Source organism: Balaenoptera ricei, chromosome 6, assembly GCF_028023285.1.
Source record: "Balaenoptera ricei isolate mBalRic1 chromosome 6, mBalRic1.hap2, whole genome shotgun sequence".
NCBI lineage: Eukaryota > Metazoa > Chordata > Mammalia > Artiodactyla > Balaenopteridae > Balaenoptera > Balaenoptera ricei.
In genome coordinates, this window is record NC_082644.1 from 26,320,082 (window position 1) to 26,342,385 (window position 22,304).

The 22,304-nt window shown below is 37.5% G+C and overlaps 1 protein-coding gene across 1 annotated transcript in view; it reads left to right on the forward strand.

Annotated features, from left to right (window-relative positions):
- ZNF169 (zinc finger protein 169) overlaps positions 1-22,304 on the forward strand; it is a 34,581-nt gene that overhangs the window by 203 nt on the left and 12,074 nt on the right. Inside the window, exons 2-3 of the mRNA XM_059924351.1 lie at positions 17,425-17,551; positions 18,035-18,130. Of these exons, the coding sequence (XP_059780334.1) occupies positions 17,425-17,551; positions 18,035-18,130 (223 nt within the window). The remainder of the gene's footprint in view (positions 1-17,424; positions 17,552-18,034; positions 18,131-22,304) is intronic.

A 22,304-nucleotide genomic window follows, 5' to 3' on the forward strand; every position in this document is an offset into this window, starting at 1 on the left:
CTGAAATTTCTTCCTAGCTCTTGCAGGATGGACCCATTGCCTTTTCTTGTCTTGGAGCTGCCTTGTTGGTACCTAGCCCTGATCTTGGAGTTGTGGTTCATCTTACCTGGAGCCTTTTCTCAGACTCCTCTGCTCCATTCATGACCTATGCATTCATCAAGTAGTAAAGTGTTATCAACGCAGTTAAAACACAATCATGCTTATGTGCCCAGTGATTCCCAAGGCTTAAAAAAGTGAAGGAAGGCTTTCAAGGAAGGAGCTGCCTGAGCTGCCCCTGACAGATTTGGCAAGTTGAAGAGCTGAGGGAATGCATTCCTGTGGGAATGTGGCTGGAAGCCTAGCACGTCTCAGAGAGCAGGTGACCTGCAGGCTGTCCCTCATCATATGGGAAGCTTGGAGCAGTCAGTGGCCTTTCGTCACATCATTTTTCTCTGTTTAGAGGTGAGGATGCTGATCTGCTGTCTGCTGGTGATTCATGGGTAGATTTAGTTTGGCTGACCCCATGCTTTATATTTGGGTTTTCCACACTTAAAAATTGGAAGATTACACCTAAGTCCTGAGTCCACACTCTTGGTGTGTATGACAAGTAGCTGGAGCCAAACGGCATCTCCATGGTGTAGTCACACCCCCTTGTGCCTCTTAACCCCACGGCTGAGGTGCCTGATTCATTCATTACTTGCCTTGCCCCTGAAGGCTTTGCTTTCACCCCCTCTGAGCCTGGATGGAAATAGTTCAGCCAGAATCCTGAAAGCCAGGCTGAGGAGTGTGGACTTGAACCTGGAACAAGTTCGGTTTTGAAGGATTCTGAGAAGGAATTTGCCATAAATAGTAATCGAATGAATGTATGTCCTGAAGGGAAGATTTTCTAATCCCTGAGACTAGGCATATTGTGAACTTCACATAATCAAATGGAGTTAACATTTACTGACCACCTAAACAGATGCCAAGTGGGATGCTTATGCTGATTATATCAATTACCAAAAATAGTGTCAGTTGGGCTAATTAAATTTTGCTTTGCCTGTCCTAAAAATATGACAAGTGTAGAATTTTTTTGTAAGATCTGAACTTGATCTTAATACTGAGCTCATATAGTGGATATTTGTCTGTTACTGTATCAGTTAAAAATGATTGGTTTTGGGGCTTCCCTGGTGGCGCAGTGGTTGAGAGTCTGCCTGCCAATGCAGGGGACACGGGTTCGAGCCCTGGTCTGGGAAGATCCCACATGCCGCGGAGCAACTAGGCCCGTGAGCCACAACTACTGAGCCTGCGCGTCTGGAGCCTGTGCTCCGCAACAAGAGAGGCCGCGATACTGAGAGGCCCGCGCACGGCGATGAAGAGCGGCCCCCACTCGCCGCAACTAGAGGAAGCCCTCGCACAGAAACGAAGACCCAACACAGCCAAAAATAAATAAATAAATTAAATTAAATTTAAAAAAAAAAAAAAAAAAAAAAAAAGAACCCATCTTATAATTTGTTAAAAAAAAAAAAAAAAAAAGATTGGTTTTGATGTTATCAGATATCGTTGAGGGCTGTATGTCCCTCAGTTGTCAAATTTTTTATACCTTTGAGAGAAAATGTTTATGTAGTGCATGCAATTCAGAATGTTCCCGTGGTGCGGGGGGGGGGGGGGGGGGAGCTTTTCTTTTGTATGTTTCACTTTACCATTTCTGATGTTAATAGAGAAGCATTCTTGGCCAAAATGGAACATTGCTTTTCCTGTCCCTATTCTGCCACTGCCTGTGGGATCCTTAGCACACCCTGAACCTTATCCTATCTATGACCAACATCTCTCAGTGTACATTTTTTTCTTTTATTCATTCATGAAAAATTGATTCCAGGGCACGAGCATCTGAGTAGGTTTGTTTTTTAAGATGAAGTTTCGGTATCTGCAAATGTAAGACACTTATAACATAGCTGTTTCATAAATGGACCCAATCTTAACTTACTTTGAAAGTACAAAAGAACAAAGGGGTTTGTTTGTTTTTATGTTTGTTATTTGAGGCATAGAAATTATATATTTTAGGGTTCTTTAAATTCCATTTTCAGGTACTTTGTTATATGTCAGTTCTGAATTATATAGAATATTCTGACCTATATGTACATCATGACATTTAGGCATTTTTTCCTAAGGGCTTTTACCCAAGAGGAGAAATTGAAATATGCATTAGAGTTGTGACATAGAAGGGGGTTGTACCTAGAGGCTATTAACTGGTAGGAAATTAGCACTCTTTTATTTAATCTCAAAAATTTTTTTGAATGTCTGCTGTGTGCAGGAGCCTTTGATGGTTTACAGACAGTGTTACCTATAGCAGAGCCTCCGTTCTTATAAGACTTCCAACTTTTTTAGGGGTTTACCTATCACTGGAATTAAATATTTTGAAAAGTTTTCATTGACATATAATTCATTTCCAATAAAATTTGCCCTTTTAAAGAGTACAATTCAGTAGATTTTAATATATTCACAAAGTTGTGCAACATTCACCACTATCTAATTCCATAATGTTTTCAGACCCACCCCCACCCCAAAGAAACCCTGCACACATTAGGCGTCACTCCCCATTCTCCCCTCCCCCAGCTCTTGACAGCCACTAATCTATTTTTATAGATTTGGTTTTTCTGGATGTTTCATATAAATGGACTCATATAATATGTGGTTTTTTGTGTCTGTTTTCTTTCACTTAGCATAATATTTTCAAGAGTCATCCGCATTGTAGCCCAAATCAGTAATATTTCATTCTGCTTTAAGGTTGAATAGTATTCCATTGTATGGCTATGAAACATTTTGTTTATTCATTTATCTATTGCTGGACATTTCAATTATCCCTATCATTTGAATTTAATTAATATTTTTGGTCTGTGTGCATCTGACTGATTTTAATGATAAAATTGTAGTGTATTAAAACTAATGACTACCCCACTGTCATACCTTTAAAGCAAAGAAACCACAAACATTCATATTGAAATCAATGACTCTACAGGTTAAAAACATTCACAGATTTTCACTATTCCATCCCACTGTTTCTCAGTCATTGGAAATTTAACCTGTTCTCAATGTTTGAGAACCTATTTCTGTAGGAAATTTTGTTCATGAAATGAATTTTGGACTTACCACAAAATATGGCCAAGTGAAGAGACATGAGTGTTTTAAATCATATGAGCTACAACTCTATAGTAGAGTATCTGTGTTCTTTTGTCTGCTTTCAAAACCATCCGCAAGATGCTCTAACACCTCTGCTCTCTATTCTACCACTAGCTTACCTTTCCCTCCTGCCAGATGTTTTACCCTACCCATATCATAGGCTTTCTCCCTTTCCTGCTCATGGCATCTGTGTTCCCTTCCTCCCTACATACCTCATCTTGATTCTTAGCCCTCTGCTTTTTCCTCAACTATTCTGAATCTTACTCATCTTTTAAATTTTAATTTTTTTTGATACATAGTTTACATACCATAATTCACCCTGTGGATGAAATTATCAGACAAGGACTTTAAAGTCTCTACATTAACTATGCCCAATGAGGAAAGGAAAACATAGCACTCACTATCAGCTATCAGGTAAAATCAACTTCAAGACAAAGGGAAAGAAGACCATTTCGGAATGATAAAGGAGTCACTTCATCAGGAGGACATAAGAGTTATGTGTGTATATAACTGTTCAAAATAACAAAGCTTCAAAATAATTGTCAGAATTAAAGGGAGAAAAAGGCCCCCCTTCGAGTAATTGATAGAACTAGGTAAAAAATTAGTAAAGACATAGATGATCTGAAGAAAACTAGCAACTGTGTTATCCTGGTTGATAATTATAGAACACTGCACCCTACAACTGTAGAATACACATTCTTTTCAAGTACATTTGGTATGCTCACCAAGACAGACTATATTGGGCGTCTATAAAGGAAGTCTTAATAAATTTAAAAAGATTTAAAGAATACAAAGTATATTCTATGACTCTAAGAGAATTGTATTAGAAGTCAACAATAAGATAAATTTAAAATATTGGAAATTAAACAACACACTCTTTACTAATCCTTACATCAAAGAAGAAATTGTAAGAGAAATTAGAACAGAGTGATGATGGAAATACAACATATCAAAGCTTGTGGGAGGCTAACCTGGGTAGTTCTCCCTTGCCAGCCCTCTAGCAGTGCCCTCCACCACTTCTGGGGCTAGGGTCTCTGTGCTAGCCCCACCCCTGGCATCCAACTTGGAGACGATGCAGTGTCCCCAGAGGGACTGAGAGGAAGACAGAGTATTGCTGATTGGGCCCCCATATTCTCTCTGTCACTTGGCTTTCTGTTCCTTGTTGGGGAAGCTCATGGTCTGTGATTTGATGATGAGGTTACAGGATTAGCAGTTGGGAAGTGACTGGAATGAACACCCCAGTGTCATCACCTGCTTGCTTTCTTAGACTGGGATAGAGGCAGCTACATGTGGCCACAGTGCTAGCTTGCCAATCGGCTGATGAGCCACTCTGGACTTTATCTGAATTACTTTGGTATCAGGCACATTGCACCCAAAAGCAAGATCTCCTTTGCCTAATGAGAAAGAACTTCAGGACAGAAACATCATAGGCTCTGCCTTCAGTGGACTAATGTTGAATAGGAGAAAATTCATGTATACAACCTAAATCAAAACAGGCAATTCTGCAATAAAGATGGAGACAAACCATCTTATTTTGTGACAGAAGAAATCTCAGATAATGGTTCCTTCTTGGTAGTGGGGATGGTCTTAAGGCATGGTCCTTGGGAGCCTGGTTTGGGGAAAGCTTGTAACATTGGCTCAGGTTAGATTCCTCCAAGACCCTCCCTGAGGAGTTCTCTTGTATTTCTGGCAAGTGACCATGCCTCCCCAAATTCTGCAGGAACAAGAACCAAGGGATTTGATGAGTGTAGGAGCAATGTCCATCTAAACTCAGACTTTCCTACAAGGAGAGTGATACTTCAGGAAGAAGAACCCACAATTGTGTCATTTATGGCAGAGGCTTCAGATTCAATTATGAACTTGGGCAACATCAGAAAATTCATTTTGGTGAGAAACCCTATGTGTGTGATAATGGAAGTAAATGCTTCACTGAAAGCTCAAAACTTACTCAGTATCAGAGGATTCATACTGGAGAGAAACTTTACAAGTGTACTGAATATTTTAAAAGCTTCAGTCAAAATTCTAATCTTCAGCATTAGAGATTTCACACTGGAGAGAAACCCTATGGATGTAACAATATAGGAAAAGAAAGGATTTAAATCCATCTCAAATCTCTTTCAGCACCAGAGCATCCATTTGGGAGAGAAACTTAAAAATCTGGTAAGTGTGAGATAGATAGCCTTTAATTAGAACTCATACCTTGTTCCACATAGGCAAACTTACAAACTCATAGGGAGAAGCCCTATGAGTGTAAGGTGTGTGGGAAATCCTTTATCTGTAGCTTATATCTAACCCAACACCAAAGAATCTACTTCAGAGAGAAGCCCTACAGATGTGATGAATGTGGGAGGGGCTTCTGTTTGAACTCAGAACTTGGCCAGCACCAAAGAAGTTACAGCATGGGAAAAAAGCCATACAAATGTAGTATCTATAGGGAGTGCTTCAGCCAGAGCTTCTACCATCATTACCACCACAGAATCCCTACTGGTGAGAAACTCTATGGATGTGTAAGTGTGGGAAAGCCTTTTGTGAAATTGCAAATCTTATTCAGCATCAGGAAGTTTATACTGGATAGAAACCCTCTGTATTAGACTGATAGGGCTGCCATAAAAGAGTATCACACACTAGGTGACCTAAACAACATAAATTTTATTTTCTCACAGTTCTGGGGGCTGGAAAATCTAAGATCCAGGTGCAGCCAATTCAGTTCCTGGTAAGGATTCTTCCTGGCTTGTAGATGGCTGGCTTCTTGCTGTGTGTTCATATGGCAGAGACAGAGTTCTGGTATCTCTTCCTCTTATGAGGCACCATTCCTATTGGATCAGGGCCCCACCCTTATGACCTCACTTAGCCTCAATACTTCCTTAGAGGCCCCATCTCTAAATACAACCAAATTGGGGTTAAGCCTTCAACATAATTTTGTGGGACATAATTCAGTCCATGGCATTCCACCCCCGGCCCTTCAAAATTCATGTCCTTCTGACATGAACATACATTATTTCATCTTAACAGCCCCCCCAGATCTTAACTCATACCAGCATCAACTTTAAAGCCCAAAGTCTCGTCTAAATATCTAAATCAGATACAGGTGAGACATGAATAAAGGTACCATTTATCCTAAGGTAAAATTCCTCTCCAGTTGTGAACCTGTGAAACCAGGCAAGTTATGTACTTGCAAAATAAAATGATGGACAGGAGTAGGTTACACATTCCCATTTTAAACGGGAGAAATCAGAAGGAAGATAGGGTGAAGGATTCTAAATAAGTCCAAACCTAGCAAGGTAAATTGTATTAGATCCTAAGGCTGGAGAATAACCCTCTGGTTTGATGTTCTACTCTCCAGGCCCACTGGATTGGCAGTACCCGTTTGGCCCAGAGGGGTGACCCTGCCTCTGTGGCTTTCTGAGAGGGCCCTGCTGTAAGCAAGGAGTGGCAGCCTTGCCCCCTGGGCCTGTGGTGGGATTAACAGCCCTGACAACTTACGAATAGCCTCTCTTTCCTTGAAGGATAATGCATATTCACACTCTTCCTGTTTCATCCCATTTTCTGTGCCTACTTTAGTCACAGCTGCAGTGTTTTTGTGGGTATACTTCCATCTTTTCCTGGCTTCTGCTGAGATGGCTGATTAAATTCATGGTTCACACCCGTACTAATTACCTTATCAAATTGTTCAGACATGCCCTCAGTGCTCTCCTCAGAACAAGTTTTCTCTCTCTTTTTTTTACAATGTAGATACATTAAGAATTTTCCAGTCTTCAGTATGGGTTCATTTTTACTTAACAATTACTTCTTCAATTCATCTCTCTTCTTTCACATTTTACCATAAGTAGTCAGGAGGAACCAAGCCACTCCTTAACACTGCTTTGAAATCTCGGTTAAATATCCAGTCTCATCACTCACAAGTTCAACCTTCCACAGAACACTAGAACACAGTTCACTCGAGTTCTTTGCCACTTTATAGCAAGGATCACCTTTCCTCCAGTTTCCAGTAACCTGTTCCTCATTTCCATCTGAGACATCACCAGAATGTCCTTTAACATCTATATTTCTGCCATCATTTTTTTCATTATTTATGTATTCTCTAAAAAGATGGAACTTTTCTTTTCAGCTCTTCTCTTTCTGAGCCCTCATAAAAATCACCTTTAATGTTTGTATTTCTACCAACAGTCCCTTCATGTCAATCTCAGATTTTTCTAGCATGCACCACAAAATTCTTCCAATCTCTACCCATCATACAGTTTCAAAGCCATGTCCACAGTTTTAGGAATTTGTTACAGCAGCACCCCACTGTCAGTACCAAAATCTGTATTAGTCTGCTAGGGCTGCCATAACAAAATACCATTGACTGGTGACTTAAACAACAGAAATTTATTTCTCACAGTTTTCAAAGCTGGGAAGTTAAAATTAGGGTACTGGCTGATTTGGTTCCTGGTGAGGGCTCTCTTCCTGGCTTTCATACTGCTGCCTTCTTGTTGTGTGCTCACATAGCAGCATCAGAAAGAGAGTAAGCTCTGGTCTCTTCTTCTTATAAGGTACCAACCCTATCAGGGCCCTACCTTTCTGACCTTATTTAACCTTATCCCTTGCATGCCATATCTCCAAATATAGACACATTGAGAATAAGGGGTCAACATGAATTTTGAGAGGACACAATTTAGTCCATAGCACCCCACAAATGTTATGAGTGTGGAAAAACCTTTAGTCAAAATTCACAACAAGCATCAGAGAGTACACAAGTAAAAATTCACAGGGGTGGAGAGAACCCTTAAATACAGTGAATGTGAAACTCTGGATTTGTTCAGTGTCAAGAAGACTGATAGAGGGAGAAAGGCCATAGATACAAGTGACATGTAGGAAGCTTCAATGTGCTAAGCCCATATGGAGCCTGACTCCACATCAGAGTGTTGACACCAGGAAGCGTAAGGAACATGAGGAAGATTCTGATGATACTCAGTGTATGTAAGATCATGAGAGCCCTGTGAATAATCTCTTTCCAATTTGTTGAAAGTATTAGTCTGGGCCATCTACTAGGATATGGAAAGTGCCCTTGGAAACACATCTCCTTAAAGGTGACTTTAAATTTTTTTGTTGATGTGAAATTCACATAACATAAAGTTAGCCGTTTTAATATGTACAATTCAGTGGCATTTAATACATTCACAGTGTTGTGCAACCATCACCTCTATCTAGTTCCAGCATTTTTATCATTAAGCAATCACTCCCTATTTGCTCCTCTTCCAAGATACTGACAACCACTAACCCTCTTGTGTCTCTATGGTTTTACCTGTTGTGGATATTTCATATAAATGGAATCATACAATTAAAAAAAAAACTTTGTGATATGAAAAATGACAGAGTAAGAGAAATCCATGATCGTACCTGCTCAAAAGCAACTAATGGGCTGCCAGAAACTGTCAGAATTAACTTTTGTAAAACTTCGGAATCTAGTCAAAACTGGAAGATTTGGTGAAGAAAGAAGCTCCTTAGTTTGTGGCAGGAGAGTACTGTGGCATTTTAAACTGCCTGCCTACCAACTATCCATGAGGAAGCCCCAGCACAAAGACTTTAAATCAACTATCTTAAATATGCATAAAGAGCTAAAGGAAACCATGGAAATGGAACGAAAGGAACTAGGTCAACAATGTTTGAACAAATAGAGATTATCAATAAAGAGAAATTATAGAAGGGAACCATATAGAAATCTTGGAGCTGCAAAGTACAATAACTGAAGGGAAAAATTCATTATAGGGGTTCAACAGCATATTTAAACAGGTAAAATTAAGTCTGTGCACTTGGAAATATTTCAACTGAGGTTACGCATTGTGAGGAACAGAAAGGAAAGATTAACGAAAGATGAACAGAGCTTGAAAGACCTGTGCGACACCATCAGGTTTACTTACATACACATAATGGGAATTGCAGAAGGAAAGGGGAGAGAGAAAATTTCAAGAAATAATATCCAGAAACTTCCCAAATTTGATAAAAGAATAAATCTATACATCCCTGACACTCAACAGACTCCAAGTAGGATAAACTCAAAAAGATCCACACCAAATTGTCAAAACCCAAAGACAGAATTTTGAAAGCAGCAAGTGAGAAGTTGTTTGTTACCTACAAGGGACCCTCAAATAGATTAACAGCCAATTTCTCATCAGAAACCATGGAGGCCACCAGTAGAGAGATAACACATTTTAAGTCTTGGAAGAAAAACTGTCAACTAAGAATTCTATATCTGGCAAATTATTCTTGAAGAATGAGGGAGAAATTAAGATGTTACCAGATAAAATCTGAGAGAGCTCATTAACAGTAGACCTGCTCTACAAAAACCCAAAAAACAAACCAAACCAAAACAAAAAATTCAAGCTGATTTGAAAAGGACACTAGATAGTAACTCTAAACCATAAGAAAGAAAAGTGAACACTAGTACAGAGGCTTGTGTAAAAGCCAGTATTATTGTGCTTTTTGTTTGGTTTATAACTTCTGCTTTTTCTATATGATTCAGGCAAACACAAAAAATATACATCTGTGTTAATGGGCATACACTGTATAAAGATGTAATCTTGGACAATTACAAAATAAGGGGAGAGGAATGGAAAAGTATAGGAGCAGAGTGTTTGTATACTATTGAAATTAAGTTAGTAGATTTTTACAAGTTTAAGTTAATGTTAACATGGTAACCACTAAGAAAATACTTAAAAATATACAGAAAGTGAAAGAAACGATAAAAGTGAAAAAATACAAGAAAAAAATCAATAAATATGTTAAAAGGCAGTAATGGAGGAACTGAGGAACAAAAGATATACACAGAAAACAAAAGGCTAAATGGCAAAAGTAAATCCTTCCTTTTCAGTAATCACATTAAATATAAATGGAATAAACTCCCCAATCAAAAGGCCTAGGTTAGCAGTTTGGATTAAAAAAAACCCCAAGATCTATACATATACTGCCTACAAGAGACTCACTTTAGATAATATGGACATAAAGAGATTGAAAGTAAAAGGATGGAAAAAGATATTTCATACAAATAGTAATCAAAAGAGAGTTGGGATGGCCGTATCATGAGACAAAGCAGATTTTAAATTAGGAAAAGATAATAAAATGAAGAAAGACATATTGATAAAAGGTTCACTACAGAAATAATATATAACAATTATAAATATAAACATAACCTAGCAATATAGCCCCAAAATATATGGAGTAAAAATGGACAGAATTGAGAGAAAAATAGGTCTACAATAATGGTTGGTGATTTCAATACCCAGCTTTCTATACTGCATAGGGCAGCCAGACAGGAGATCAACAAAGAAATATAGAACTTGAACTACACTGTAAATCAGTTTCACCTAACCCAACAACAGCAAAATATATATTCCACTCAAGTGCACATGGAACGTTCTCCAGGATAGACCATATGTTAGGCCACAGGTAAGCCTTAAGTTTGAAATGATTGAAATCTTACAAAGTAACTTTTCTGTTCACAATGGAATGAAACTAGAAATGAATAACAGAACTTTGGAAAATTCACAAATATGTGGAAACTAAGTAGGACACTCTTAAACAACTAATGTGTTAAGAAGAAAAATCACAAAGTAGAAAATACTTTGGGAGACAAATGGAAATGAAAACATGACATACCAAAACTTATGGAATATGGTGAAAACAGTGCTTAGAGGGAAATTTATAGCTGTAAATGCATGTATTAAGGGAGAACTCAATAACCTAACTGTATAACCTATGTAACTAGAAAAAGAAGCACCAACTAAACTCAAGCTAGCAGAAGGCAGGAAATAATAAAAGAGCAAAGACAAAATAGAGAATAGAAAAATGATAGAGAAATCAACAAAACCTAAAGTTGGTTCCTTAAAAAGACTGACTAACAAAAAAAAGACTCAAGTTACTAAAATCAGAAATGAAATTGGAAACTTTATTATCAATTTTTTAAAAATATAGAGGATTATAAGGGAATACTGTTAACAGCTGTATGCCAACAAATTTGCTACCCAAGGTGAAATGGACAAATTTTGAGACATGCACAATTTATCTCAACTGACTCAGGAAAGAATAGAAATTATGGATAGATCTATAACTAGTGAGGACATTGGAGCAGTCATTAAAAAAACCTCCCAACAGAGAAAAGCTCACAATGAGATGGCTTCACTTGTTAATTCTACTAAATATATAAATATATAAAGAAGAGTTAACACAAATCTTTCTCAAACTATTCCAAAATACTGGAGAGGACACTTTCTGTCTCATTCTGTGACACATTGCTCTGACTACAGAGGTCTCAGGCAAAGACACTACAAGAAAAGAAAACTACAGGCTAATATCCCGTATGAATATAGGGGCAAAAAATCCTCACCAAAATGCTGTAACTCATGACCAAGTGAGATTTACAATGATGTTTCAAAATATTAAAATCCTGTAATATACTTCATTCAGAGAATGAAGGATAAAAACTGCATGATCATTTCAATTGATGATGAAAAAGCACTTGACAAAATTCAGCACTCTTTCATGGTAAAAACATTCAGGAAACTAGGAATAGATGAAAACTTCTTCAACATGATAAAGGCCTTATATGAAAAATCCACACTAATGTTGTTTGAAAGACTGAAAGCTTTTCCCTGAAGAACAGTACAAGATAAGGATGTCAGCTTTTGCCACTTCTGTTCAACATAGTACTGGCAGTTCTAGCCAGAATAATTAGGCAGAAAAAGAAAAGGCATCCACATTCAAAAAGAAGTAAAATTATTGCTTTCCTCCAGACATTATCTCAAATCTATACAACCCTAGAATCCACAAAAAAATTGTTAGAGCTAATAAATGAATTCAGCAAAGTTTCAGGACACAAAATCAACACACAAAAGTCAGTTGTATTTATGTACGTTTTCAAAGAACTATTCAAACAGGAAATATTTTTTAAAATCCCACTTAAATAGCATCAAAAATAATAAAATATTCAGTAATAAACCAAGCAGGCAAAAGCCTTGTTCACTGAAAAGTGCAAAACATTGCTGAAATTAAAGGAGACCTAAATAAATGGAAAGACTTCCCATGCTTATGGATTGGAAGACAATATTGCTAAGATGACAGTAATATCCAAAGTGATCTATGGATTCAATACAGTCCCTATCAAAGTACCATTCGTGTTTTATATAAATAGAAAAACCTATCCTAAAATTCATTTGGAATGTCATAGGACCCTGAATAGTCAAAACAATCTTGAAAAACGAAAAGAAAGTTGGAGGACTCACTCTGCTTGATTTCAATACTTAGCTCCAAGCTACAAACAGCAGCAAAACAGTGTTATACTGCCATAAATATAAACATATAGATCAGTGGAATAGAACTGAGAGCCCAGAAAAATATCCCTCTTACATATGATCAATTGATTTTTGACAAGGATGCCAAGACTATTCAATTGAAAAAGAACAGTCTATACAAGTGGTGCTTGGACAACTGGATATCCAGAACTCAAAGAACACACTTGAGAAAAATGAAAAATTAGAAAGCCTCTGCAAAGAAATAGAAGATGTAATGAATAAGCATATGGAAATTTCAGAACTGAGAAATACGTACCTGAAAGAAAAAGTTCAGAAGATGGGCTTAAGAGCAGATTGGAGGTAACAGAGAAATTATTGAACTATAAGATGGAATAATAGAAATTACCCAATCTGTGCAACAGGAAGAAAATATACTGGGAAAAAGATGAACAGAGTCTCAAGAATTGTGAGAGTATAACAAAATATCTAACATTTGTGTTACTGCAGTTCTGGAAGAAGAAGCAAAGAAGGGCAGGGTTGAAGAAGTATTAGAATAATTAATGGCTGATAAGTTCCTAAATTTGGCAAGAGATGTAAACCTATAGATTCAAAAAGCTGAGTGTATCCCAAACATGATAAGCCCACTGAAATCCACGCCAGGATACATTATAATGAAACTCCTGAACACTAAAAATGAAGAAAACATCTTGAAATCAGCTAGAGAAAAATAACACATTTCTTACAGAGGAAGAAAACTATTAGAATGGTAGTGAATTTCTCATCAGAAATGAGAGTCTAGATGGAAAGTGGTGTGATGTTTTTCAGGCACTGAAGGAAAAGAATTGTAAACCCCAAATCCTGTATGAAATGAAAATATTTTTCACAAATGAAGAGGAATCATAAAAAAAAATACATCATGCAGACATTAATCAAACGAAAGCAAGAGTGGCTATATTAATATCAGGTAAGATAGACTTCAAAGAAAATTACCAGATACAGAGGGTGATAAATTGGTCAATTCACCAGCAAGACATAGGGATGCTTAATGTGTATGCATCAAATAACTGAGCTTCAAAAGATGTGAAGAGAAAACTGAAAGGAGAAATAGACAAATCAACAATTAGAGACTTCAACACCTTTCTCTCAATGTTATATAGAATAATTAGACCCCAAATCAGTAGGAGCTCAACAACGCCATCAATCAACAGAATCTAATCAACATTTACAGAACATTCCACCTAACGATAGCAAAATGCATATTCTTACAGTCAGCCCTCCATATCCATGGGTTCCACATCTGTAGATTCAACCAACTGCAGATCAAAAATTAAAAATAATTTTTTCCCAAAAGTTCCAAAAAGCAAAATTTGAATTTGCTGTGTGCCAGCAACTATTTACATAGTTTACATAGCATTTACATTATATTTACAACTATTTACGTGGCATTACATTGGATTAGGCATTATAAGTAATCTAGAGATGACTTAAAGTATACAGGAAGATGTGTGTAGGTTATATACAAATAACATGCCATTTAATATACAGGACTTGAGCATCTATGGATTTTGGTATCTGAAGGGGGGTTCTGGAACCAATCCTCTGTGGATACTGAGGGATGACTGTATGAAGATAGATATATTCTGGGCCACAAAACAACACATGAAACAAAAAAAATTGTTTACCTTAATGAATTAAAAAAAATTAAATCATGCAAAGTATGTTGTCTGACCACAATGGAATCTAACTTGACACCAATAAGAGAAAGTTAACAGAAAAATCTCTAAGCGCTTAGAAAATAACACACTGCTAAATAATCTGGGCATCAAAAATGACATCTCAAGGGAAATAAAAACCTGCATGAAAGTGAATGAAAAGGAAAATATGAGATATCAAAGTATGTGGGATGCAGCTAAAGCAGTCATGAGAGAAAAACCTGTAGCATTAAATGTATATGTTAGAAAACAGGAAGTCTCAAGTCAATAATCTAGGCTTCTGCCTCAAGAACCTAGAAAAATAAGAGCAAAGTAAACTCAGAGGAACAAAATGGAAGGAAATAATAGTGATAAAGGCAGAAATCAATGAAATTGAAAATAAAAGGAATAGAGAAAATCAGTGAAATAAAGAGCTGGTTCTTTGAAAACAATAAAATTGACTAAACTTTAGCAAGACTAAGAAAAAAAGGGTAGACACAAATTACCAGTATCAGGAATGAAACAAGGGGTATTACTACATACTCTGTAGCCATCAACAGAATATCCACCCATAAATTTGACAACTTAGATGAAACGGGACTGGTTTCCTTGAAAAACAAACTGTTGTACTTTAACTTGACCAATATGGAGTAGATAATTTGAACAGAGCTATAACTATTAAGAAAATCCAATTTATAATTTAAAAACTCCACAAAAGAAATTTATAGGCCCAGGTGATTTTACTGTGGAATTCTGCCAAATTTTTAAAGGAGACTTAAACACCAATGCTACATGATTTTTGTTTCAGAAAATAGGAGGGAACACTTTCTAATTCACTTTATGGATATTATGCTGGTAATAAAACCAGACAAGGATAATAGAAAAAATGAAAACTACAGGTCAACATCTCTCATGAATATAGACATGAAAATCCTTAAATTATTAGCAGATTGAATTCAACAATATATAAAAATAACTGTACACCATTATCAAGTGTGATTTATTCCAGGGACACAAGACTGGTTTAATATTTGAAACTCAATCAGTGTAATCCCCCATATTAACAGGCTAAAGAAGAAAGACCACATGATTATATTAATATCAGTTGATTCAGTACAAGCGTTTGGCAGAATTCAATAACCATTTGTGGGGGGAAAAAAACACCTTAGAACAATAGAAACAGGGGAACTCCTCTACTTGATTAGGGACATCTACAAAAACATCTATAAATAACGTTATTTTTTTTTAAATATAAAATATACATATACATAACAAAATTTTCACCATTTTAAAACGTCCAGTTCATTGGCATTAAGTTCATTCACACCATTGTGCAGTCATCACCTTTCTTCATTTCCAGAACTTTTTCATCTTCCTAGACTGAAACTCTATCCATTATATAATAACTCCCCATTCCCCACTCCCCCCAGCTCCTGGTAACCTCTGTTTGACTTTGTCTCTATGAATTTGCCTATTCCAGGTACCTGCTATAAGTGGAATCAAACAATATTTGTCCTTTGTGACTGGCTTATTTCACTTAGCATAATGTTTTCAAGGCTAATCTCTGATGTAGCATGTATCAGAATTTCCTTCCTTTTTAAGGCGGAAAAGTATACAGTTTTTTGTATATATGTACTACATTTTCTTATCTATTTTTCTGTTGATGGACATTTGGGTTGTTGCCACCTTTGAGCTATTGTGAATAATGCTGTTATGGGCATTGGTGTATGAGTATCTGAGTTATTGCTTTTGATTCTTTGGGGTATATACCGAGGATTAAAATTGCTGGATCATATGGTAAATTGTATGTTTAACTTTTTTTTTTTGTATGTTAACTTTTTGAGGAACTGCTGAACTCTTTTCCACAGAAACCATACCATTTTACTTTTTCCACAACAATGCACAAAGGTTCCAGTTTCTCCACTCCCTCCCAAAACCTGTTTTTTTCTGTTTCTTTGGTAATAGCTATCCTAATGGGTGTGATGTGGTATCTTTGTGGAACAGTATTCTTAATGCTTTGAGACATTATGTTTTCCTCCTCATATCAAGAACAAGGCAAAGATGTCTGCTCCCACCACCCTTATTCACTTTTGTGCTAGAAGTTCTATAGTAAGGCAAGACAGGAAATAAAATACATATAGATTATAAGGAAAGAAATAAATCTGTCCCTATATGCAAATGCCATGATTGTCTATATAGGAAATCTTAAGGAATCTAGGAGAAAAAAAACTCCTAGAGCTAGTAAGTGAGTTCAGCCATGTTGCAGGATTCAAGATAAGCATACAAACAATTTATTTCTATATCATAGCAATGAACAAAATCTATATCTTTTTTTTTTATTTAGGCTTTTTAAAAAATTTATTTGTTTATTTATTTTTGCTGTGTTGGGTCTTCGTTTCTGTGCGAGGGCTTTTTCTAGTTGCAGCGAGCGGGGGCCACTCTTCATCGCGGTGCGCGGGGCTCTCACTATCGCGGCCTCTCTTGTTGCGGAGCACAGGCTCCAGACGCGCAAGCTCAGTAGTTGTGGCTCACGGGCCCAGTTGCTCCGCGGCATGTGGGATCTTCCCAGACCAGGGCTCGAACCCATGTCCCCTGCATTAGCAGGGAGATTCTCAACCACTGCGCCACCAGGGAAGCCCCTATATCATTTTTAACTGAACTAAAAATACAATACCATTAAAATCACTAAAAAAAAGAAAAATGAAGGAATTTTTAGGTATCAGTTTTTAAACAAAACCTGCTTAGGATTTGTATGCTGAAAACCACAACATGCTGATGAAAGACATCAAAGAACATCTCAGTAAATGGAGAGACATCTCATGTTCATAGATTTGAAAAGTCAACATGGTAAATGTGTCAGTTCTTCCTAAATTGATATACAGTTTAATGCAAATCTTGTCAAAATTCCAGCAGGGTTTTTTCGTAGATATAGAAGAGATTATTCTAAAATTTATATGGAAAAGCACATGCCCTAGAATAGGTAAAATATCTTTAAAATGAAGAATAAAGGGGGAGGAATCACTCTACCTGATTTCAAGACCTACAGGATATCTACAGTAATCAAAACTGTGATTTTCACAGCATCGTAGACATAAAGATCAATAGAATAGAGAACCCCTGAATAGAGCCACCAGCAATGTGGGAGAAGGATTAGTAGTCTTCAACACATGGCAAAAGGGTTCAGGTTGAAAGCAGGATCTATCTATCTATCTCACCCGCATGCCCCACGCTAGCCTTATTGCATCCGTGGCCCTGGTTAGTAGCTTAGGTTAAGTTGACTAGTGGGCATGGGTGGCTTCTGGGTGAGCAGGGATGTGTTTGTGTTACAGACATTAATGGCCTTCAAGGATGTGGCTGTGGCCTTCACCCAAAAGGAGTGGAAGCTACTGAGTCCTGCTCAGAGGACCCTGTATCGGGATGTAATGCTGGAGAACTACAGCCATATGGTGTCGCTGGGTAAGGTTGACCTGTCTCATGTCTCAGACTCTGCCTGTGGGCATCTTAAGATTTTATGGAGCAGCCACCATTCTTTGGGCTCAGAAAGAAACATTTTCCCTACACCCAGAGAATGTCTGGATTCTATAGAGTTGGAAATAGTGAAGTTATGTGTGTGTGTGTTGCTGGGGGGGGGATATGATGTTGCATTTGCAGGCCTCTTCCAAGGCTGGGCCCTCCTCCAAAGTGATCTTGCTTCAAATGGGTGAATATTTGTATTTACTCAAGCACAGGGGAGAATCATATACTGCCTTTAGATCCAGGATTCCTCCCTCCCCTTAGTCATCTTTTCTCAGCATTCAGAGAAACTTTGTCCCCCTCCACCCACCCTGCCATGCTTCCCTACCCTCTTAGTCATTGCATTCCCCGGCTGAGTCCGAGTTCTGTGATAGCCTCTTAAGTCACTAACCCAAGATCACCTTGGTTTTTTTCCCCTGTGAGTAGGAATTGCCTTTCCTAAACCAAAACTCATCAAACAACTGGAGCAAGGGGATGAGCCCTGGAGAGAGGAGAGTGAAAGTCTTCTGGACCTTTGTCCAGGTAAGTGGGAAACACTAGGCAGACAAGGAGACAAGGCAGTGAGGCGCTCAGCAGGTGAGGAAAGAGGAGCATCTGTGAGCTTCTGGGGAGAAAGCTCTTCTGCAGGCCTCCCTTCTATGCTATTCCACTCAGCCCAGAGAGGGCTTCCCTGGCAACCCCCTCCTTCCTCCCCCAAAAGAGCCACACTCCGCTCATTTGGTGTCCCTTGTCCAGCACTTCTAGGATCTCCCCATTCTTGAACTTTTGTTGGTTGGCCTGACCTTTAACATAGCACTTATCCTCTGAGACTAAGTCATCTACCCTGCTAGATTCTGTCCAGTAACCTGGTAACGTTTTTGTGCATCAGTTCTACCCCGTAAGTTCCCATTACTTTGTTTCTTCGACGATGGGTTATTTAAGATTACAACAGGGTGTGAAGAATTATACGAGTGCCAATCTGCCTTCCCTGCAGCCTAAGAAATAGACCATGATAAGACGAGGTGACAACCCCCTGGTTGTGTCCCACTCCTCCCGCCCCTGAGAATCCGACTTCTGCATTAGCATGCCCATGATTGCCTTTAGCCTTTTAACCATTCAGCAGGTCTTTCATCCATATAGAGAGTTGTTTTGCATGTTTGTAAACTTCTCTGCACATAGTATCATATTGTATACCTCCTTCTGGAACATGCCTTTTCACCAGTTTTATGTGAGATTCATATTAAAAAGTGTAGGTTTAGTTTATACTTTTAAAAATGGTTATATATGATTCCATTATATGAATATTTTAATGCAGATGAATTATCTTGTCCCTTCTTTTGGACATCTGAGTTACCTCCAGTTTTTGTCTATGAAATAATGTTGCTGTATATTCTTGCTACCTCCTTGGAAACACATGCGAGAGTTTCTCTCAAGATGCATACCTAGGAGCACAGTGGCTGTTTCATGGGCATGGGTAGCCTCAACCTGATTAGATTTTGCCGCATTGTGTTCTGAAGCTGTTCAACACCATTTTATACTCCCAGCAGCAGTGATGAGTTCTTGTTCCATATCCTCACGTTTTTCACCCATCTGTTAGGTTTGTGGTGAAATCTCATATGGGTTTTGCTTTCCAGTGAGCATGAGCATCTCTTCCTGTGTTGATTGGCCATTGGTGTTTCCTTTTCTGTGATTTGACTGTTAAGGGTATTTCCCTACTTTTGATTTGGGCCATTTCTGTCATTGACTTGTAGAAATTCCATACACATTCTGGGAACATTTAGGTCTTTAATCCAAGTGGAATTAATTTTATGTGAATGTTGCGAGGTAAGGATAAATTTCTGCCTGACTTTTTTTTTTCATTCTTTTATTTTCAACATTCCTGGCATTTTATTTTTGTTTATTTATTTATTTATTTATTTGCTTCTAAATACAACCATATATCTGTACTTGTACTTTACAGCAAACTCAGTGCTTTTTTCTTTTTTAAAAAAGAACTATTATATAAACTATAATTATAGTATAATAGAAAAATGTTATTATGGTATAATAGTTAAGGGATAATTATAAGGTATATTATCAAAGTGTAATAAACTACATATATTTAAAGTGTAGAATTTGGTAAGTTTTGACATCTGCACAGCCATGAAACCATTGCCATGATCCATATCCTAAGCATACCTTTCACCCCAAAGTTTCCTTGTGCCTCACTGTAATCTCTATCTCCTGCCTCTCCCAGTCCTCCCCTTCCTCCCATACCCAGGCAACCACTGATCTGCTTTCCATCATAGATTTGTTTGCATTTTTAGAATTCATATAAATTGAATCATATAGAATACATACAGGATTCTTTCACTTAATAATTTCACTTTCAATAATTATTTTGAATTTTATCCATAACGTTGCATGTATCAATAGTTCATTTCTTTTTATTGCTGAGTAGTAATATAGATATCACAATTATTTAGCCACTCACCTGTTAAAACAAATTTGAGTAGTCTCCAGTTTTGATGAATACAAATAAAGCCTGTATGAACATTCATGAAAAGTCTTTGTGTGAACATACGCTTTCATTTCTTTTGGATAAATACCTGGGACTGGAGTGGCTGGGTTGGATGATACAGGGTATATTTAACTTTTTATGAAACTCACAAAGTGGCTGCACTATTTCACATTTCCACCAGCAGTATATGAGAATTCTGGATGCTCCACATATTTGTCAACACTTAGGTATTATGATTTTAATTTTAAGCATTTTCATAGCTATATAGTGGCATCTTATGTGGTTTTACTTGACATTTTTCTAATGACTAGTGATGTTGAGAATCTTTTCAAGTGCTTATTTGCTATCTGTATATCTTCTTTGGTGAAATGTCTTCTCAAATCTTTGGCCCATTTGAAAAGTTGGTTTCTTGTTTTTATTATTGAATTTTGCAAGTTCTTCATATATTCTGTATAGAACTCCAGTATCAGATATTTGATTTACAAGTATTTTCTCTGTGGCTTGCTTTTTATTCTCTTAATAGTCTCTTTCAATGAGAATTTCTTAATTTTGTTGAAGTCTAAGTTTCAATTTTTTCTTTCATGAATTTCACTTTTGGTGAGATATTTAAGAAATCTTTCCCAAAATGAAGGCCAAAAAGAGTTTTATATATTTTTTCTTCTAAAAGTTTTATAATTTTTACTTTACATTTAGGTCTATATCTTGAATAAATTTTTATACTTGGTACCAGGTCTGGATTTAAGTACAATTTTTCTTTCTTTCTTTTTTTTGTATACAAATATCCAATTTTCCAGCACCATTTATTGAAAAGACAACCCTTTCTTTACTGAATTTCCTGTGCACCTTTGTGGTAAATCAGTTGTGTATGGGTCTATGTCCAGACTCTTTTTCACTCCTTTCTTTATCTATCTTGATGTCAATACCACATAGTCTTTTTTTTAATTAATTAATTAATTTGTTTTAATTAATTTATTTTATTTTATTATTTATTTTTTGGCCACATTGTGTCTTCGTTGCTGTGTGCAGGTTTTCTCTAGTTGCAGTGCGCGGGCTATCTCTAGTTGCAGCGAGCGGGGGCTGCTCTTCATTGTGGTGTGCAGGCTTCTCATTACGGTGGCTTCTCTTGTTGCAGAGCATGGGCTCTAGGGCACGTGGGCTTCAGTAGTTGTGGCTCACGGGCTCTAGAGCACAGGCTCAGTAGTTGTGGTGCATGGGCTTAGTTGCTTCGCAGCATGTGGGATCTTCCCAGACCAGGGCTTGAACCCATGTACCCTGCATTGGCAGGTGGATTCTTAACCACTGTGCCACCAGGGAAACCCTATTTATTTACTTTATTTATTTTTTGGCTGCATTGGGTCTCTGTTGCTGTGTGCGGGCTTTCTCTAGTTGCGGCGAGTAGGGGCAGTGTGTGGGCTTCTCATTGCGGTGGCTTCTCGTTGCGGAGCACAGGCTCTAGGCACGTGGGCTTCAGTAGTTGCAGCATGTGGGTTCAGTAGTTGTGGCTTGCGGTCTCTAGAGCGCAGGCTCAGTAGTTGTGGCGCACGGGCTTAGTTGCTCTGTGGCATGTGGGATCTTCCTGGACGAGGGCTCACACCCATCTCCCCTGCATTGGCAGGCAGATTCTTAACCACTGTGCCACCAGGGAAGTCCCAATACTATGTAGTCGTGATTACTGCAGCTTTATAATAAGTCTGGAACTTAGTATAAATCCTCTAACATTTTTTCTTTTTTCAAGTTGTGCTAGATTCTTTGCATTTCCACATGAATTTTAGAATCAGCTTGGCAATTTTCACAAAAAAAGCCTGCTGGGAGTTTGATTGGGATTGAGTTGAATGTACATCAATTTGAGGAGAATTTACATGTAAATAATACTCTGTCATCCAGTATATGAACACAGTCTATCTCTCTATTTTTATGGGACTTCTTAATTTTTGTCAGCATTGTTTTGTAGTTTTTCATACACAGGTCTTATGCATCTTGTCAGATTTATCCCTCTGTGTTTCATATTTTTGATGCTATTTAAGGTACTTTAAAATTTCAGTTTTCAATTGTTTGTTGGTAGTTTATAGAAATACAATTAATTTATGTATAATGATCTTGTATGTGGTAAATTTGCAAAACTTACTTCTCAGTCCTAGCAGGTTTTGTAGATTGTATAGGATTTTCTAAATAGATGATTAAGTTATTTGTAAGTAAGTATAGTTTACGTCTTTCCAT